This window comes from Plutella xylostella, chromosome 12 (genome assembly GCF_932276165.1).
Source record: "Plutella xylostella chromosome 12, ilPluXylo3.1, whole genome shotgun sequence".
Taxonomy (NCBI): domain Eukaryota; kingdom Metazoa; phylum Arthropoda; class Insecta; order Lepidoptera; family Plutellidae; genus Plutella; species Plutella xylostella.
Genome location: NC_063992.1, coordinates 4,205,866 through 4,228,907, shown reverse-complemented (window position 1 = coordinate 4,228,907; position 23,042 = coordinate 4,205,866). Strand labels below are relative to the sequence as shown.

Here is a 23,042-nt window from a genome sequence, read left to right as displayed (position 1 = left end):
CCACTACACTCCTATCAGATACGCTAACGGCTAGTTTTGAATTCTAAATTCAAATGTTATGACTGCTGCACAACTATTTTCACTCCACAAAGGTTCGTTGCAACCATTTAACAAGTAGGTTGGGCTACAAATTGCTCTTAAGTTCTAATTGACACGGAAATTTATCAAAATACCGATATCTAACTTAGGAAATCCTTGTGCTTGTGGAAAAGTGGAGATATCAGCTGGTCAATTTCAATGTCACTCGTCTGTCACAACTCATTTCCATATTGATTTACTAGTTGCATTTGAAAACTAACCTCTGTCGCCTTAAAATAGAATAAACAGATATTCTAATAGTTAAAATATTTAAATCTCAATGTAAACATGAGGTTTTCTTAAATGTGTGACAAGGTGATAAGCCTACACTCTTTAAATCAATGTAACAACGCTTCCAAAGGACCAGCGTATATCTAGATCTAGCCAGGCTCTAGACTTAAACATTCCACAACCGGTTCTTCCTTCTCTTACAAAATAGAACTTTGTGCACTCAGTCTGTACCTAGAATACCTAGCTTCAAGGTATAGGTACAGAACGTGGTGTGATAAATTACTACTCGTTTGAATTGCTTAATTTCAAATCAATAACTATTTCTCACACGATTGGATTGGCAGATAAAATCTATGAGCCACATAAATTTGAGGAAATTAAATCAATGCGAATTTTAATTAGCTTAAAATACTGTGTTTAATAAAGACTATGGAAATTTATTACATAAATTGTTAAATACCAACTAAATCACAAGGGATAGTCTGCACGGTTAATTACCGAATCTGAGTTTTAGCAGATGTTTATGTCTGTGACTGGTCCGAAGTCATTTCGACTCTTTGTCAAGATTTATCGCAATGCCATCACGGTAGGTACTATAGTTAGCTAAAGCCCGGCCTGGGGTTTGTCACACGCTCATATCAAGTGACATCAGTATTAATTTGTTTCGCTACGTTGGCATTAAGAACGCATTAGCGCTCGCCTCGTAGTCTTGCGTACGCACCGTATAATTCGTAAAACAGACGAATCACGCGCATTCGTATGTTAAATACACATTTGCGCGTGTTTCAATGACACCGCTAATTTATCTTTTGTTTGTTTGAGCCTTTGTTGCATTTTAATTATGTACTTGGAACTAAAATGGCGTTTATGTGTAACTTTCGAATGCGTATCCTGAGTGCATCCTGAGTGGACATGTCTAGAACTAGGTCAGTGTCCGATTAGGCAATTAAAAAGGGGTCGAAATGGCATTGACAGAAGTGCATCTGCATGCCTAGGCATAGACAATCGTGTGTAAAATGTGTAATCGAGATGCGTGCGGCGCGGTTGACAACCAACTCAGGTGTCAACTTACGAACGCACTATCGTGGTGTTGAGAAATACTTTACGCAATATTTGGGCAAGGGACATTGTAGCTAGTTTGTATACCGTGCAGTAGTTGATATGACTAGCTTTATGGCGTGGGACAATTATGTGGGTAGTTGTCATCGACGCTGAAAGTCGTTATTTATTCAAACTCAACCGCCCTGTTTCTTTTATTATTTCTATAAACATATTCTATACGTATATTAGATAATTATGTTCTTCTTCACTTACTACTACTTTAGACATTTTATTATAATTTATAGTAATATATTTGAAGATAATTAAAATTTACTATGAACAGTCAAACTAAAATAATACATAAGTAGGTATCTATGGTATGTGTGGACGAACCTAAAACTAGCTCTAGAATAAAGACGGAATTAGTAAAAGCCATCCGAGACCCAAATCACCGATACATCAAGGAGACAAGACACAACTACACGACGTCGATCCGAGACAGTGAAATGTGAGATCTAGATTAAACGTCAATAAATAGAAGCTAGACTTTCGAAATAGGAGCCCTATTCTGGAATTTAAACCCGCCACCTCAAATTGTTTTTGATACTTTCACGTAAAGGTTGTTTGGTAAAATTTTACTAAGGCAATAAATCCTTTCTTACAAATATAGAGTAAGTACTAAGTACCTACAAGAAAAAAATATAAGTTATGAAATTTAAAATCTATTCACGTAATAACAATTAACTACTATGAATTATTGCATCTTAGTATCTAGTATGACTGAGAAGAGAATATTGTCATAGGTTTATCGGATTGTTAATTTTAGACTTAGAAATGCGTTGTCTAGATTTCATACAAAGGGTCCAATCGGAAGAAGTTTTTTAAGTTCTACACTAATAAAAATCTAGAACTTTGCATTCTTAGTGGTCGAGCTATTTCAAATCATTTAAACTACAGCCAAAAGTCGTCTGAATAAGTGGCAAATATAGATGCAACGAAAAGGCTGTCGAGTTGTTGATGAATTTATCGATGCAAGTAAAATTAGGCTATCAAGTCAATGATCAGCCAGCGGTGTCTTGAACCATAGTTACTTTATATTAGTGAATTTGCATTCAGTATAGTTAGGTTTTAAACGCAGAATTTGAGTACCCATGCATTATATCACCTTATATTTAACTTAACTGTCAGTTTCACACCTAGTTAAGCATAACTTGAGTATGGAATGCAGCGGTGTGATTGGCTGAATTGCCATTGAGAAGCAGTTAATGATAATGACTTATTTCCAGACTTTCATTTAGTAAATCTACGTAAGTTTTACTAAGTGAAAATTAAACGAACATGCTTTAATTGACATAAATTTATATTATAAATATCCGTGATGGAACCAGAAAGCGACACACAAACACATGTTAAACTACAACACTCGCCTCTTTCAGCGTTGAATAATATTAAAATTGTATCCAATTTAGCGTAAGTTGAGTAGTACTGAGTACGTTTCTGTAATTGAATTCATATTTCGTAGCATTTGATGCAAGCGCAGGCGCCATCTTCTATTTATTTTGTAACTCACGCTAACCGGAAAACGCGCGTTACAGAATTTCTAACACCTATTTTTTACCGAATATGTTACCAACCAATCCGACCAAAATTATTAATTAATAGTACAGGCTCTATGTGGAATCACTTAGCGAAAAACTCAAGCTATTATTTGTAATATGTTCCTGAACGGTGAATAAAAACATCGTGACGAACTAGTACATCTAGAAACCCACCAACCCAGTAGTGGACCAGCGTAATGGGAGATGACCTAAGCATACGCAGGCAGTTTAGACCTTCAGGTGATATACAATAATTATTATACATACAAATTATACATATAAAATAATTATAATAATTATTATACATACACATTATACATACAAATTTCATTCGAGAGCGCTAAATACATGCCAGAAGAGAATAGAATATAATGCAGCCGTACAGTCTTTATACATTGGAATGTTCTTACAATGTAAATCTACAGATATTACCTAACTTCAAGTACCTAACACATACATAGATAAAATGTAGGTTACCTACCTGTAATAATAGTTAACACTTAATCGATCGGATTAATGGCTGACTTTTAGTTAACAATAGTTACTAACTACTCTGCGTCTAGATCACGGTTACACAACTTTTGCAAAGCCACTGAATGTGACATTTGAGTAACAAAACTATTGTGGTTAGGCCCGTACCTACTGGCTTGACCGATATATTTGTGAAGAAACACAATTTAAAACGTACCGTGTGTCTAGATGCGCGCAGGTATCTTCACGATGTTTTCCTTCACCATAAGAGTACGTGGTATAAATTGTACTTGAATTCCTTATTTATTAAGTATTCATTGAAACCACATCCTCATGAATAACAGCCGAGACCTACGTTACACCACCACGACTCTTGGATCTTATACCAAATCGTAATAAACATAAAAATCGACATAAACGAGCAGAAATACGATTAACAATGTAACGTTACATAAGCCGTGTTGTGATGCACGTGATAACACTGGAAAGTTACGAATTCTCCAAATTGTTTAACGGTAACGTGAGTATTGAGAACGAATTATTTCGTGTGAGAAACAAATTCTTAGTCCTAAGTTATTTGCCTGCATAGGGCATGTTACAATCAGTAAAAATTGTATGTATGCCACTTGGCGCAGACAGTTTGTTCCTAATTCTCATGGTGGAAAATAGATACTAATAACTACATGTTGACTGGTAGAAAATGGTTTTAACATTTTCATGACTATAGAATAGAATAGAATAGAATATATCTTTATTGAACACCACAAATTAAAACATACAAAGAGAACTTATAAACTAGGAACAATGAACAATAGGCGACCTTATCGCTTAGAGCGATCTCTTACAGGTAACCTTAAACATAAAGAAATAAAAGTAAAGAAAATTTGAGGGCGGTGTACCTACTACCTAACTACTTATAATATAGCTAAATAAACCATACATACTATAGCTACATAAATACTAACATAAGTTACATATTCTAACTAATATACCTACATACCATTATTTACATACATACAAACTATCTGATTTTACATACTTATATTGGGCAATAAAAGTACTTATTAAATTAATTAATTGCATTAGGTTGGCTATGTACTCCGTACTCCCATGATAAAGTTATAATGGAAAACCGTATTAAGCTGCAGTCCAGTTGTCATTGTCACTTACATTAGCTACTTATATTAGAAGGTTATGGCACATTACAAAGCTGGCTATTGGATGTGTTACGCCACTCCTAGTAGTATCTGCATTTGGTTTGTTTTGCTACTTTACCGTAACTTGAAAATAATGGTGTAATTTGCTCTTGCCCTGTAACAAATCGTTTTAAAATTGATCCAAATACCTATCTTGATTTATTAGGTTTTGAATATTTTATGTTAGTTAAATTTTACTTAATACCTACCTATTCACAAAAAAAATCAAAGTTAGAAAATTAAGTCTTACTTTGTACCTAGTACCTAGGTACTAGGGCAATTTTATAAGTGATATTGTATTAAGTATACAGTTTGATTAATCAAAGATCTGCCTCGGTCGGATTTGAACCCGGGCCATCGACACAGGCAAAGTTACTAACCACTGCACCATTCGGCATAAATAAACCTAGCTTGATAAACCTGTATCAATAGTTAGCAACTAGCTAAATACATGGCCTTAGAAGTTATAATTTGCACTGTTGGGGGACGTATCTTGAGTATCTTGACCGCTTTATACTGCTTACTTCTATTTAGTAATCGTTCTTGAATCGATATTTTAATAATTCATCTTACCAAGCCCTAGAGGAATGGACTTGAATGGAGGCTTGTGAAATTGATTACTTATGCATGAATAATACCTATCTTAAAATATTTTCTTTACATATATACCTATACCTATTGTTAGTAAGTAAGTTAGTAAGTATGTATGCTTATTGGGTGCACGGAGAGAAATTGGTGAAAAACAGAACTACTAAATCGATTAGTTAAATTAGGTTACAACTTTTCTAGTTTGAAATACTTAAACCGACAGGTAAAATAATAACAGAATCGTTTTTGTAAAGTTAACTTCGCGAGTCTTGCTGTCACGTTTGCAAACAGAAGTTCTAGTTACAGCGTTTTTTCTCGTTTAGGTAGCCAGATATTTCTCTGCGTGTGAATAGAATATTTGCTATTTTACATAATAAAACACTCAATGCCATTTGTTTTATAACTGTGGTTGTTTAGTTTGATTAAAATGATCAGTTGGCATATGCAGTACATTATAAATTGCAATAAACATTAAAACAATTATTTTAGAACAATTCTAACATGTACCTAGGTTTATAGTGGTTCTTGTAAGTTTTATTGTACTCACACCTTTAATAGGATTTAGTAAATAATAATTGGCTAAAAGTAATTCAATCTAGTCCTATTTGTAAACTATTTTAGGTCAGTAGGTCAGGTATGCCCGTTTTGTCAGAAAACTTACTAAATTTTAATTATCAGGTGGTTTTAACGGTAACATAATAATCTAATTCTATCTGTACTCATGTACCTCCTTGGTACCTAATCCATAACTTTCATATTAATCCCAATTTGCTCCGCACATTATAAATACATACGTTACTCAACTAAACCAGGTTATTCTGAAGACTACACAACTACACATACGTACACTTATAAAACACGTGTAGTTTAATGCAGATAATGTCGATTATATCTAATACGGGAAGCTACGGAAGCTGCGCATAAGCCGGTATGTCATTTACATACTTGTTTATTCACATACAACACATAGGGGAGTAACACACACATGCGCAAAACATATAGCGCTTAATTAAATGTCTCGGCGCTAACCGTATGTAGCTGCTTGTCATGCGAAAACACCTCATATGGTTGTAAAGTTAAGGTCGTAGTTAGACCATAATGTGCCCATATGACGTAGGCTGCGCAGGCGCAGACTAGACTGATTGACCGGTTCTGAGCACGCGCGGTCACTTCCGCTTTCCGCTTAAGGCTCTGTCGATACATACGATAACATGTATTATATCAGGTTGTATATCTACGGGCATGCTTTAATTAATGCTATTAATTTGTAGCTTTGACACATGGTTAATTATTGTGGTAGGCGAATTAAATTATTGACCTCTAAGTTCTTAAGTAAGTAAGTAACTTATCTTAATATAATATCGAATTTATAAAAATACGTAAGTACCTAAATATAAAGTATTTAGATTGCTTGGTAAAAGTAATAAATTCAATATTGTAGGGCAAGTGTATACAGACAAAGTTAAGGTAGACCTTGACCGCTAAACAAAACAAGACAATAAACAAAAGTTTCCGTCTACGCTAAAACAAAAGACTGCCGCTGGGTTTATAAAAATTAGATAACACAGAAATAACTAGGCACGAGACAAGGCCGGCAAGGTCAATTATTATGTAAGTTACTAAGTATGTAAATAGTGTACAATGACAAGGCCTATTGACAATTTAAGCCGAGTAACAAGTGCATACCATGTCGCCTTGACTCCTATATACGTTAGTTTTCACACGACTCGATCTATAGACATAATCGTTTGTGCCTTATTTTATGCACTTTTTGTATACAACAATGCCAAGATATTTATAATTCATTGTCTAAAGTTTTATGTAAAAATCAATTATTTTAGTACGTAAATGAATCTAATATTATAATTTAATGCAAATAGTCAAGTATTAATACCTCCTCTAACCTAATGTATGAATTAACAGATTTTAAATTTAGAAACAACGAATGAGGTCAAAAGTCAAATTTTAGGAAGCGGATAACTAAAAAGGCCGCGAACCCATGTTAAACTATATTTTTATATAATATATTTTCCGGTATTTTATTTCGAGGTTCATTAGGTTTATATTAAATAAACATGTTTCTTTCCTGTCCTATAAATATAATATTCTTTGTCAAAACTACAGTAGATAAGATATAATGTACATCATTATAGTATCTAAATAAAATTCATTACTCAAAAATATGTGATTTCGGGTTATTACTAGTATATAAGGTATCTTATGCGTAATTTAAATATGCTAATAAGATTACATGTTCATTATCAAGCTTCCCGGTTGGTATGTAATTTTGTCATTTTTTATTACTTGCGTTTTTTCTTGCGCAATAATTTCGACAGCATAGTTAATGGTGATCTTGCTCTATCATTAAAATGTCATATTATTTTGGTCACGAGTGGCCAACAATTAGTCTCGCCAAGGTGATTTCAAGATTTGTCGCATGTAGCTGTGTTGATAACGCGCGACTGTGTAACAAAGCGTTGCAAAATTAAACACTAAATATCCTCAAAAAGGGCTTCATGCCATGATGATTCGAGCTCAATTTTACATCAAGTTGTTTGCTTTTAATCTTTAGTTAAATAACCAAGCAATTTATTCTGCAATTTAATATTTTATAGAGTTAAACGTAATGACTTTAAACCACTATTACATCAGCATTATGGCTTTCGGAAACGGATCTTCATCAAATTCTGAAACTGGTAGCCTTAGTCGAAACTACACGATTTATGAGCCGTATGCATAACTGACAAATTAGGTCATTCACCCACCATCCGTGGAGTCGTGAAGGCCGCTTTTTGCATATCTCGGTCACCTAATCACGAGGTAAAGCTCACTGATGGTAATCATTATGAACAGATCTTAACTATTCTTGAATCATGCGAAAAAACGTCAATTACCATGCGAATTGTTCTCGTGATATTTTTTGCGCGGTTAACACGTTTCAACGATTACTATGTTGAATGTTATTTAAGAATTTATTTGATGGATATATTCATGAGTATTGTAACTTGGCAACCTAGTTTTTGTGTTTAAACCCGGTGAAGTTTAATTGATCGTTGATGTTGGTCCATCGTTGAGCAACGAGGAAGTGTCTTCATGGAACACGTGCACTAGTGTTGTAACTTTGCACCTTAGATAGAGATGGCAACAGATATAGAGTGCTAAATAAATGTAGCAGAGATGTAAATGGAGATAAATTGAAAACATATCTCGGCCATTATCGCTATTACAGCTCAGTCCTACTAGGTCTCAGCTGCGTACTGCGGTAGAGACGTAACTTTACGTAAGTACGAGTAATAAATATATCATAACGTGATTGTATCTTAGAAGTGGGCTATATTTTATTGGCATGGTATACTATAGTCTATAACCTATGTTGGATTTGAAACTAATATTATAATAAAAACGGATGTTAATTTATTTCGATATCATGTTTATTTGATTCATATAAGCCTGGGTGTGTATACTTATAATCAATTAAAGTTTTAATATAAATTGCTAGTGCTTAGCCCAAGTGCTACCAGAATTAGTCTTTAATTGTAGATCTGAATCGCGCCTGGGCTAATTAAAATAATCAGTTTAGGTCTGTATTGCGTTGCAATCGAAATATGAAATATCGTTATTGGTTCACCTAAATGTCGCTTAAGGCTATTGTCATTGCTCGCTATTTAGCATTTTACGATAAATAATCTTGTAAATATAGTTAAATGCTGTCAATATTCTACGAGTTTACTGCACGATAGACTTAAAAGTTTATTTCCTAATATTTATATCCTGAATCTGTATTTATTTACTTACGAATTGTTAAATTAATAACAAGAGTTCACATTATAGGGTTATATTGGAAGGGAAAGGAAAATGCCCAGGCAGAATGTCATGAAACCTAATACAATTAGAACAAAAGACGATAGCCTTAAGTGCCAAGCGGCAGTCTCTTTGGCAATTTTAATGGTTTAATCATACAAAAGCTCAGGCTATATACGGTGTTTTGATCTGGAGCAGTAAGTAACGTTTGCGTCATAGAAGCACGCAGTCACGGCTTACCCAAAATTGGTAATTTTGTACAAGAGCTTTTCTCAATAGCAGGACATTTTTTTTAAGCTTATATTAAATCTCATTTAAAATACCTTTGGTTCATGAAATTTTAGAGATAAAGAAAGTTTTTTTTATAATTCTGACATTCATTAAATAGTTAAGCAACAGAGCTATAATAAAATTATCTATTTGAAAGTATCTATGTGTAGCTGATCGTATGCTTAGCAGATAAATTTAGCATCAATACGCAGGTAAGATTAAGATTTCAATACTCTGGCATAAAATAAAGATTTATGTGCTTATTAGCCATCGTATAATATTAATAAAATATTGATGACATTATAAATTAAAGCTTCTATCATAGTTTTGGCACGGAATATAAATAAGAATGTATAAATTAGGATATTCTAGCAATAGTGACTAATGGTGGTCGCCTTGCCTCAAGTGCCGGAACTTTACATGTTGTTCCGGGATTAAAAATGAATCTAAAAATAATATAGTAACCAATATAATATAGTTAAGTATTGCATGCTGTTTGTAACATTGATAACGATAATGATAATTCACCTAATTATATCCGACTTCTTCATTCCTTCCTTCTTCTTCTTTCGTGCTAATTAAATTTGTCCAGACCAAAAATAAGCAACTTTGATAGCATTCTGGTAGGCCTGGAGTAAGTCTTCCCGAGTGCAGGTGGAAGGGCACAGGGGACAGGAGTACCCCTTTGATTACAGTCGTGAGTGAAAAAATATGAAACAAAGCACATCCCTTGTACACCCTTGATGGACAAGCAGGGTACATTGATGCACCCAATTTTCTGATAGATACATAATAATATACTTACATAGTACATGTAGTTAATATAAGAACGTTCCTGTGCTTAGTTACTTATACAATATTTGAATCGATACTATATTTTTTTACTATGTAGTTAAGTAACAGGCTTAACTGTGAGAGCTGGTTGTTCATTGTAAAACTGACCTGTAGGATTTTGTTGTCACGGAATAAAGTACCATTGTTCACTAATCCACCGGTGTAACACTCATTGTGTCTGATCTGCGATTGTTTTTGAAAATAAACTAGCTATACGGATAATCGTTATTTTCGTTCAATAGGCAGTTAATATTTAAATAATCAGTAATCAAAATTGAATATCAAATTAAGGATATATTTTATTTGCATAACCTATATTTTACTTTAGCATTTTTGATATAAATAATTCATTATGAGTAACTAACATTTTAGGAAGATGTAGTTTAATATCAGATTACTTATAACTTGCATAATATCAACATATTGCCTATATTACGGTAAAATTTGTTAAGAGATGGTGTTCCGGTTTTTTATGTAAGTAATAATAAATCAATGAATTCGTTAAACATTAGCCTAGTTTAGTGAATAAAGGAACTTCAATTAGATTAAGCTGCTATAATCAGTCTTCCTTTTGGATTTATATACCTAGATTTCGAATTTGAGAGTGAGAGTTTCTAGTAATGATCATTCAGTCGGTATGTTGTTTTGTTTTAGTACATAGAGACAGTATTTTTTAATTGTATTGCTTTGTTTTTATTATATTCACAGTCCTTAACCTGAACACCGCAAGTCCACCGCTACCGGAATCACTAACAAATTGCACTTCTCAATTTTATTACCACTTAAATTCATTAGCACAATATCCGCGCTAATAAAAATTCATTAATTAAATTCACAAATTCCGTTTATCTCTTCATTAATCTAGCGTTTATGAGTGCTTAAAAATTAGATAAACATCACAGAGTAACTCACGATTTTCATGTGGCTCATTGTTTCGTTTAGGGTTGTCACCGGCGCACTGTCACTTCACTAGGGCTGCCGCGTGCTGCGAGCGTGGTCCGTCCGTGCGTGTGCGCCTCGCGACTGCCGCTGCGCTCACTCGCTGCAACCAAACGGTGGTGGTAAGCGACAATTACCTCCGATCACTCCAATGCCGCTAACTGTTAATAGATCACGTATTTAATATGCAGGCTTTTGTGAAATGTGGAAATGGTTGCGCAAATGTTTGACCTTGGCGCTGTGACCCTATTTGTTTGGTCGGTACGTACAGGAGGTGTTGGCGGTGTGAGGTGGTGCCGGGGAGTAGCGGTGGCGGCGGCGGCAGGTAGTTATATAGGGCAGCGTGACCTCCGCTCAGGACGGGAAGTGCGACCTGCATCCGATGACACTGGCCATTTCACACTTTTCTTTTCACGCTGAAAGGTGCTGGTGTTCTAAATTTAAAAAGAAATTCGTTCGTTTTTTTGTGTTTGTTTGTTGTGACTTGTGATTTAATATTAGTGATTGTTTTTGTAGTCTTATTTTGATTGGATTATATTTACAGTGTATGTTAATAACAAAAAAAAAAAAAAAAAAAAACACGCACTCACGCCTTGTACTAATGTACTCCCTTGCGGGGTAGGCAGAGGTGCATTGCTGCACCCACTTTTCGCCAGAGTGTTATGTTAGTCCCAATGTAATAGGGGGCGGGCCTATTGCCATTTTACACATCGGGCACATCCAAGACCCGAGGACAAATATCTGTGTTTAAACAAATATCTGCCCCAGCCGGGAATCGAACCCGGGACCATCGGCTCAGTAGTCAGGGTCACTAACCACTACGCCATTCGGTCGTCATGTTAATAACAAATGTTGTACATAATGCCTGCCATAATAAAACATGCTTAAACTTCAATTATGTATTTTATCTATGAATAGTTCGTTGATGAACTTAAAAAATATTAAAATATTGATAAATAATTATTGATACATTTAATAGACTTTTGAAAATTTCACTTATCAGGGTGATTTTATGCGACATCAAAAATCAATAATTTAATTTTGACACCGATTCTATGCGACGGTATAAAAATATACGTGAATTTTTAAGTCAGTTACTTATTAATTTCATCCTTTATTGTACAACTATAAACATAAAGTATACTAATGGTGGACTTAATGGTATAAGCACTTTCTACCAGTCAACCTACAGGTTATTTTAAATTTTAATAATAATTTTTTAAATAAGTACTCATATTATTTTATATAATTATTTGTCATCTAATGCTTGTTGTTTTTTTTTGGTCTACATTTAAAGAGATACTCAACTTATCTTCCTATCTACTTTGATGATAATAAGTTTAAGGGTAATCATAAAAGCGTATTTTTACATTTATAAGCTGAAAGGGGTTACTCGGGAAATGGTGAACTTGGTCCTTTAGTTCTACTTATAATGAAAATTCATGGAAAGAAAACGAAACACCCATACTGAAAATTTAGAAAAGTAACCAACAAATAAAACATTAGCAAATATTTTGTTGCAATTTTCTCATTTTATTTAAGAACAACAAGCAGTTATGTCGTTTGCCGAGTTGTATCACCTCTTACCAATGACGTTGATTAACGGGACATGCTGCATAGTCCACCTTTCCTTCCTATAGGTACTTCCCTTGCGCACCCTGGGGACGAAGAAAAAACCAAATGCATCTTATCATCATCAGTTACAATTGCTGCATCCAGGCACTTCCGGCAATCTATCGAGGAGACCAGCAACTTTACTCTATGCGTTCTATAGATATACATATACACCATGGATATCGTTTCTTTGGCAGATATAAACTACTCATTCACACTAATTCAAAGATTCACTACGTATCATTATATTATTGTAGAGTCATAGGTAAGTATAGCAGTAGTAAAATTTATGCACTCACGTGCAAAGAAACGTTCCACTTACAAAATGCAGACACCAAAATAAGACCATTTTTTTAAAACATTTAATTGGAAACTTAAACAACATATTTATGTTTTTTTGTTGTTAATTAATTTATTTATTTATTTAATCCTTTATTGCACAAATATATAAATAAGTTTACAAAGGGTGGACTTAATGCTAAAAGCATTTTCTACTAGTCAACCCACAGGAAGTACAGGAGAAACTATGTTAGAGGTGCGCAAAAAATTATAATAAAGAAATTGCTATGTCACTCAATAATTATTGTACCTAAGAATAGATAGAATATTCTGACGCACCGTTAAATGTACTTAAATATTGCAGAAGGCGTCATTAAATAAGTTTTATCCGTTTAAGAGAATTTCGCTGATTTTCTTAATGGAACTTTTTCATTGCCCGTGACCCGTGAGTGTAGGAAAAGATTCCTTTATATTACTAAATGTACCTACTCTTTGAGAGATTCAGTTAACTTAATATGTTTATCATTTAATTTAATCATCCATAATTGTAATTACATTTACTTATTTGCATTTGATCCATTAGTGATGATGTGTTATAATCTTACTTAAAACCGCGTTACAAAAATGCTCGCTTAAAAGTCTCAAAACATAACAAGGAGTTAAAAAATACCGCCATATCTATAACCTACTTCATAAAAAAATACTTCCTGCCAACTTTCAACTGAAAACCGGATTTAAACCGCTTGTATACGTAGGTAGCTCGGTATCAACTTGTTACCCGCTTACTATATTAACTTACTATCGGCTGATTCAATTTCGACTAATCCACGAAATGGTACGACACAAGGCTTTCGTCACACACCTTGGCCCTTTAGAGGTCGCTCGAAAAAAACGAGAGTGAAAAAATGCATACCCACTACACTTTTCATCGAGCTACTCGAATTCCGCACTTATTCGGTAGCGCTTAAAGTCCGGTGGGTGTGGGGCTTCCGCATATCCGTGCAGACAGTGACGTAGGGTGTCCAGCAAGGTGAACGACCTCTCTGGTCTGGAGTAAAGTACAGTACGTGGACAATGCCAGTGAATGGGCCGGGCGTGAAACCTGTATCTATGTAGTACACGGTAGCCTCATTCGATCACGACTTTAGGAGAAAGGAAGCTCTTACAATGGTTGTATGGTTGTTTCCAGGTGCTTGCCTGTCCTCGGAGGTTAGCTTCGAATATGTACTTATAGGTATATAGGTATAACTAGGTAAGGTGGATGCCGTGGATGTTAATGTTAACACATATTTGTAATTGGAAACATGTTTTTTTTTCAGCAAAGGGGCTTAATGCAAGACCATTAAATGTATATTTTACATGCATGTGAGCTCTAAAACTGACTGACTTCATGTAAGTACAATGTTCCCAGCTATATTTCGTGAAAATCAGTCTAGCCGTTTCTAATTAGTTATAATTTTCAGAAAATTTTACCTTCTCTTGGTTTATTTAAGTACAAGAATTCATACGCACGGCAATCTCATTCTCAAAGCAATTTGCTTACAAAATAGTTTCATTTACTCAGGTCTCAGGTATTTTTTCAAGATCCACGGTCGAAGGCATTGAACTTGAGCCGCGGGGGCAGACATTGACCCAATTCCACTATCTGATTATTATGGAGATGGTCGCCCATTCATCGGAAAAGTCTTTGACAGCCACTGAACTGGATCAAAGTGTCATGCCTAGAGGTTGCGTTCTGTGAACAATAAGAAAAACCGGCCAAGCGCGTGTTAAACTTGCGTATAAAGGTTCCCTGTGTTTTTACATGAAGTTTACCTATTTACTTCAATTTTAAAATCCTTACAATTTTTGATTACTTGATACGTGAAAACGTGAGGTAAATATATCACAATTAAGTATATGAAATCAGCAATTCTATACTGAATGTATAGAATTGCTGATTTTGGCTGGAAAATTGAATCTCTTCTTCTTACATGAATAATAGTACTATTTTACGGGTATATTTTATAACATATTATTCTGATAATATGAAAGTGCTGAAAATTTTCAAACCACGTAGGTAGTTCCGACGTCCTTACCTATAGCTATGGAACCCTAAAATAGCTGAATAAATGAGATACTTAAATAACATTTTTCAATTAATTTATACACGAATGGGCGTTGTTGTTGCGTGATTTTAAGAGTAGCTTTAAGTTCCCATTATTTTAGTACCTACCTACCAATCGGGATACCTACCTCATTAGTTATTACACTGAACTTAACTTTACTTAATTGTATATTCACTATTTAGGTGACTCAGTTTGTGTAAGTAATTTATAAATCCTTGAACCATATCTTTAAATATTAATGGAAACTTTATTGGAAAAAGTACTACTTATGTATTTAACTTTAATGCATCCATCTGCTCTGTATGTTTCCTTAACAATAATAAAATAAAATAAAATGTCCTACAAATTACTTAATATTAATATTATAATAATGCCCCGGCTGGGGCAGATATTTGTTTAAACACAGATATTTGTTCTCGGGTCTGGGATGTGCCCGTAAAATGGCAATAGGGACATTGGGACTAACATAACACTCTGGCGAAAAGTGGGTGCAGCAATGCACCTCTGCCTACCCCGCAAGGGAGTACAGTAGTACAAGGCGTGAGTGCGTGTTTTTTTTATAATAATTACTTAATAATTTTTTTGCAATAAATGATTGTAATAAAACCAGGTCATTTAACTCTAGTAGACAATGCGAATATATTTTAAGGAAGTCAACGCAGAATACCCTTAATCCTTAAGCCATGCATGCCCACCCACGGGTTTATATGCCTTATGCTATTCAAGTATGCATGCCTTAATATGGGGTGAAATTTTCTCAATGAACTTCACGTTCAGTACGTTGGGTACATTGAGCTGCCGACAACGCAAGCTCACTTATAAAATCCCACCCGGACCAAATAACGAGAGTATATTTTTTGTAGGAAATCTGTAACCTATTGTAAAATCTATAATAAAATTATTCTTTTTAAATTCAAATTCAAATGATTTATTGCATACTAAGTGTGTTTTCGAAAGTAATAAATAATCCCAGCAGTGTCCGAATAAAATAATTCCGATTCAGTCAATATATATTTGTCTATTGACCCAAGGTATTCAAATATATATTATTGACCATAAAACTTATTCTAGTATGACAATACGTAGGTTATTAGTACATATAGGTACCCTATTTCATGGACATTCTAAGGTAGCTACAATGTGGCTTCATGAACAAGAGCGGAAGCAAGATACCTTTGAAACATTTGTAAAAACTAACCAATTCTGCAAAATAATTAGGTATGTGCGATTATTTCGCAACTTAATGTAATGTAGATATAAAAATCCACACCAAACCTGTTATTGAAGGTTACATAACCATTTTAGAGCCCTTTATTAGAGATGAGATATACAGAATACTTACACAAAAAATCAACAAAAAGGCTTCCTTATCCTTAACATAATTTGCAATAATTAAATGTAACGAACCATCCAACTTTTTGCTTCATTTCGCTAATTGCGCATAGTTTTTTTGCACATTAATCTTTATTAATCATACGTTACGTTCGGTACCTACGATATATTTCGCACTAAAGCCTTGTAATTTAATTGTTATAATCACGGCGAGATCAGATGATTTTTGATTAATCACCGAGCAGATTTATACTGGATCAACTTCCCTATTCTGTTTGTTTTTGCCGCTTTCGGTGAATTGACAAATTCATACTATTAATAATATTATTATAGGTACTTAGAAGGTATTTAGTTAATTCATATTTTTATATTTATTTCCACCCATCCTTAGATACGTTCTTTACAACAGAAATAAACTGTTTTTGGTACTGGCACTGAATTTAGTTGCAAATTTAGCATTTTCGCACTCCACTGCTATGTCATTCTAAGTTTGTCTTCATCAGCCTTTAATAGGCCACTGCTAGACATAGGCCTCTTCCAAGGAGACCTTCCTTATCCAGCCACTACAGGCTACCTGTCTATCCAGCTGGTCGGTGGGCGTCCCACGCTACACTTGCCTGTACGTCTAGTACAGGTTTGATTGTTTGTTGAAAACTATAAAAGTTTCAGTTTTCTCGCATACAAAGTGGCGCCTCTAGCGGAAACTATCATGCAACTTTTGACAGATAATGTATGTAGGTGACAGAAGTATACCAAAACTTTATAAATTGAAAAACTCGTACTAGAGGCCCTGTTTGTGGTCTCGTTTCATTTCTCAGCATTCGTAATACTGACCTCACACTCGTAAAGCTCAGTAGATAATTCAATTGTTAATCCACATGTCATTGCGGAAGCTCAGAGACACAACTACCTACAATCTACATGAGTTAATAGTCCGTTTGCACATATCACGTATCCTATAATCTTACTCACAATGGTAAAGTCATTAATTATTATACACCCGTATACGTTGAGAGGGAAGTTAAGATTTAATTTATTGCCACATTGATTTGATTGTATCAGTAAAGTCGGACCTTATTATGTACCTAGCAGTACTTAGCAGATAAAAAATATAGTCAGTCACAAAACTTGTATTGAGGCATACATTACAATGTCAAGTTTTAATACTCGGAAATAGATCTCTGCGGAAATAAAATAAATATTCTTAAGTAGGTAATGTGTTTGTTATAAGTGTATCTATGTGTACAGTGTACAGTGTAGGAATAACACTAATACTTTAATGTGAGATATAAAAGTTCAACTAAGTACATAAATAAAAATAGTTAATTAAACTGTTGGATTAATCTCATCAGCAGCAAAACGCAGAGTGGGACGCCCTCCTGCCTGCTGGACTAATGACTTTAGGCGGGAAGCCGGTAGTGGTTGGATGAGGAAGGCCGAGGACCGAGTGTTATCGCGCTCCTTGGGAGAGGCATATGTCCAGCAGTGGTACAATCACCATTATAAGATTATAATGGAGTAGAATCTCTCTTAGAAGTAGGTACTTTCACGGTATAGTACCTACTTGCATGCAGGAAATTCATAGTTGGGAGACTGGAAAGAGTTAAGTAATGATGAAATAAAAACTAATGGTTTTTTCTCAAAATTTTCACTCTCACAAAGTTTGGCTACAACCCTACTTTATGTGTATGCATGTAAAAAGTGCGTTTAGAGTTTAGAGATCCCCAGTAGTGATGTAACGAATATTCGCATTCGCATTCGCATTCGCGAATATTCGCACATTTTAGGATATTCGCATTCGCATTCGCATTCGCAAAATTTTGTGCGAATATTTTGCGAATATCAGTACTTATTAGAAAAAAGTATTGAAAAATAATGGTAGGTTAACAAAATCAAAATCCATTCGTCTATAACCTTTTATTACAAGTTACCCTCTTAATCTCATTACCTTTATCATTTGGTATTTATTTCATTATTTTTTTGGGCAATGAAACTTTAGAAATAGTTAATACAAGGTGGCCCAAAAGTAATCACCCTATTGGAAGTTGCTCTCATTTGTACAATTGAATGGATGCCAATTTAAAATTTGTTTTGATATTGGTGGACTAGACAAATGCAGAATACAAGCTCAGAGGCCATGGAGTGATATACTCACCAAGATCTCGGAATAATTGTGTATACTTATTCAGTTTTCGGGACGCCTTTTTTTCGTTTTTCCCTGCAAAATCGCCCGATTTTGCCGTTTGAGACGGTTTTGAGGGTTTTTTTTGAAGACCCGTGTTTATGTGAATAAATAAGCCCGTGTCTCTGGAAGCCCTTAAGGCGAGTGCGAGAATCTCTCCCCCGAAGTTCTCGCTGGAATGATGAGAAATGCCATAAAAGGAGCCCGTATGGCAATCAATTGTGACGGCGCCCATTTTGCCGTTATCATCTTCTAGACTTAACCAATAAAATTGTAAAGGTTCAAATAAACTTAATCAAAAAACAGAATCCAAGTTTTTCATTAAAAAAAATGAGAGCCACACAACATCGGATGACGTATATTAGTCCACCTTGTAGTTTCATAAGACCTAAACATACACTCACGTGCAAAGAAATAGTCCTACTTAAAAAATACAGACACCAAATAGCCCCTATTTTTTTAAAACATTTAATAGAAAATTTTAATAAAATACAAATCGTTTTTAGTAGGTAATATTCTGATTCGTCGTTCTCTCTCTCTCTCTCAGCCTTCCGTAGTCCACTGCTGGACATAGGCCTCTCCTAACGATCGCCACCCCAAACGGTCACCCGCCATCTGCATCCAGCGGCTTCCCGCTACCTTCCGCAGATCATCAGACCAACGGGTTGGGGGGCGACCGACACGCCGTTTGCCGACACGGGGTCTCCACTCCAGAACCTTTCTACTCCAGCGGTCGTCGGCTCTGCGGGCTACGTGGCCAGCCCATTGCCACTTCAGCGTGCTAATCCTTTTGGCTATGTCGGTAACTTTAGTTCTCCTGCGGATTTCTTCATTACGAATCCTATCTCGCAGGGACACGCCTAACATAGCCCTTTCCATAGCACGCTGAGCAACTCTGAGCTTGTGGATAAGCCCTTTGGTGAAGCACCACGTCTCGGCTCCGTAAGTCATCACTGGCAACACGCACTGATTGAAAACTTTTGTTTTCAGACACTGAGGTATGTTTTCAGTGAAGATGTGTCGTAATTTCCCGAACGCTGCCCATCCGAGTTGGATTCTACGAGCTACCTCTTTATCGAAGTTGGATTTACCTAATCGGATCACTTGTCCTAGGTAGGGATACTGATCAACAACTTCGATGGTGACACCTCCTACAGTTACGGGCGATGATGAAACATGTTCGTTCGACATGACCTTTGTCTTGTCCATGTTCATTTTCAGCCCAACTTGTTTAGAGGCATCATTGAGGTCTGTGAGCATTTCGCCTAACTCCTCCAGCGTTTCCGCCATAATAACTATGTCATCAGCAAATCGTAGATGAGAGATATATTCGCCATTGACGTTAATGCCCAGTCTTTTCCACTCTACAAGCTTAAAAACATCTTCCAGTGCACAGGTGAACAGTTTCGGAGAAATAACATCTCCCTGTCTCACGCCCCTTTGCAACTGGATCGGTTTTGTGCTATGTTCGTGTAATCGAACTGACATTGTGGCAGCATTGTACATACATCTCAACACCTCGATATAGCGATAGTCTATATGGCACCGCTGAAGGGATTGAAGCATCGCCCAGAGCTCAATAGAATCAAAGGCTTTCTCATAGTCCACAAACGCTAGACATAAAGGTAGATTATACTCCTCGGTCTTCTGTATAACCTGCCGAAGCGTGTGTATGTGATCTATGGTACTATAGCCTTTTCGGAACCCGGCTTGTTCGGGTGGCTGGAAGTCGTCGAGTCTTTGCTCGAGACGATTCGTAATAACTCTCGAAAACAGCTTGTACACATGGCTCAGAAGTGCAATGGGTCTATAATTCTTCAATAGGGCTTTGTTGCCTTTCTTGAAGAACAAAGTCACTACACTTCTGCTCCATGCCTCCGGGCTTGTGCCTTCGAGTATGACGGAATTAAACAGCCTCCGAAGTGCTATTAAAATCGGTCTACCGCCGGCTTTCAGAAGTTCTGTTGTTATTCCATCATCTCCCGGAGCTTTGTTGTTTTTTAGCTGTTTGAGAGCTATACTAATCTCGCCTAGACTGACGTCCGGAATATCTTCGGTATAGTGTCGGGTGAGTGGCGCTCGGCTGTCGTGAGCACCGCTGGTAATAGGGTTTTGTGTTGTGGTGTATAACTGTCCGTAGAATCTCTCAATTTCTCCCAGAATTTCGGGCACTGATGAAACGGTGTTGCCAGTGTTGGTCTTCAGTTGGGTCAACAGAGTCTGCCGAACAGATCGATCTCTAGCAAAGACTTTGGAGCCCTTGTTTTGCTCTATTGCGTCTTGAATGCGCTTGCAATTGTAGCGTCTCATATCGCAACGTCTTGCTTTGGCGATCTGTCTGTTTAGACGTCTGTATTCGACCATATCAACTGAAGACTGCAACCTCATTTCTCTCCGTTCTCTTATGAGACTCAGAGTCCCATCTGAGAGTTTTTGAGGTCCTCGGTTGGTTCGGGACGAAAAATATTTCGATCCTACCTCTCGGACAGTTTCCACAAACCTATTATTTAAATCGTCAACTGTAACGCAATTCTCTAAACATATCAGGCGGTCGCAAAGCTCAGACTGAAAGCTTTCGAGATCCTGGATTTGAGCAGGAGTAGGACGGAGCGTGGACTTCATTAGACGGGAGCGTTCTATTTTGCAGTTTATATTCAAAGTGCCTCTTACGAGTCGGTGATCGCTGCCGGTCTTAACCCTACTGATCACTGAGACATCATTGAATATGTGCTTCTTATCCGTCAATATGAAGTCGATCTCGTTTTTAGTCTTCCCATCGGGGCTAATCCACGTCCACTTCCTTTGTGGCTTCTTCTTGTAGAAGGAGTTCATCATATAGAGGCCCTCCTTCTCCAAGAAGTCAGCCAGCATTTGCCCACGATGGTTCCTGACTCCAAATCCATGTGACCCCACTTTCGTCTCGCCGCCTTCTTGTTTTCCGAGTTTCGCGTTAAAGTCTCCCATCACCACCGTGAAATGAGTAGTGAACTTACGCAGGGCAGACGATACGTCTTCATACGCAAGTTCGACCTCATCATCGGTGTGCTTAGATGTGGGTGCGTAAACCTGTATGACCTTCATTGAGTATCGTTTAGATATTCTCAGGATGAGGTACGCAACCCGTGTCGACACACTTCCGATTTCAACGATGTTGTTGACGAGGGACTTGTTGACGATGAACCCGACACCCCCTTGGGACAGTTGGTCGCCCTCCCGGTGGTACAGCAAGTTTCCGGACTGGAGAATTTCCGTATCCTCTCCCTCTCGTCGGACTTCGGATAACCCTATAATGTCCCATTTTAACTTGCTGATTTCCTCTTCCAGCTCCTCTATCTTCACGTCTTCCCTCAGTGTCCGTGCGTTATATGTTGCCAGGTGCAAGGGTCGGTTGGGCTGGTAGCCGACTCTCTGCCGGAGATTCTTCGCACCCCCTGCCCCGCCGTTACCGTGACCGCTACCGGAGTCCGGGATAGCGGGGCTGCCGGGGACTGGGGGCCGGGGCTTTGTTTTTTCCATCATTAGGAGGTGTATTTGCCATAATCACCGCGCTTGGCAGGCGTGTTGGTGATTCTCCTTTTTTACGGCGGGAGATCGCCGCCTCTGCTAGGAGAGGAGGTCGGGTCGATTTACCGCCGCCCGACATTCGGCGTTGTCACTCGTTAGCACCACCCAGGGGGCACGTGTAGGGTAACTAGGGTTTGTACCTACGGACGTGAGCGACAAGCCCCCCGTCGTCGTTAAATGAACTTAAAAATTGCAGAAGTCGTCATTAAGTATTTTTTTGCGCTTTGGATTAATTTTGTGTTTTTCTTAATGGATCATTTTCATTGCCCGTGAGTGTAAATAAACAAACAAAAAACGTATTTTGACAGTATAGTGTCAGAGCAAGACAGCCATACATTTAAATACGTTTAAATGTTTCGTGTAAATCGTCCTCAGAAACTGCACACAGTCGCAATGTGTATTATGTAACTGTTACGGAGCTAAATAAAGTTTTTTTTTTATTGCGTCTAATATTATTTAGTCTGATTCGGAATGCGCCTAGATCACCGGAACGTACCTTGTTCAGTACAAGACTGCCACCAAACCATACAAATAACGCCAAATTTGAACACAAACTGAATATTCGCATTCGCATTCGCATTCGCGAATGTCGATTTCAGATATTCGCATTCGCATTCGCATTCGCGAATGTCCAAAAACACACATTCGTTACATCACTAATCCCCAGCACTGTAGGTACATTAATAGCGGCTCGCCACGCCTTCCTATTGCTGTGAATCAATGGAGCACGTCACTAGAGGATTACTTTACCATGACGAAAAACTAGCGAAAAAGAGCTGACATGCAATCGGTACTTTTAAAGCAACGAGATAGAGTCGAGGTTAGCACAGCAGCGCCACGAATCATCGTTTTCCGTAAGCTAGAGTAACTCCTCCGCAACGGAAGAACAAAGACGTATCGCCTGTTGCCACCTTGC

At 36.7% G+C, this 23,042-nt stretch overlaps 1 protein-coding gene across 2 annotated transcripts in view; it reads right to left on the bottom strand.

The window, feature by feature from the left end:
* LOC105384200 overlaps positions 1-11,460 on the bottom strand; it is a 29,493-nt gene extending 18,033 nt beyond the window's left edge. For both annotated transcript variants that reach the window (XM_011554394.3, XM_011554395.3), the window contains exons 1-2: positions 11,317-11,460; positions 11,021-11,150 (exon numbers count right to left, since the gene is read on the bottom strand). In XM_011554394.3, coding sequence (XP_011552696.2) covers positions 11,021-11,038 — 18 coding nt within the window. In that variant the 5' untranslated portion in view covers positions 11,039-11,150; positions 11,317-11,460. The remainder of the gene's footprint in view (positions 1-11,020; positions 11,151-11,316) is intronic.
* Positions 11,461-23,042: the final 11,582 nt, after the last annotated feature.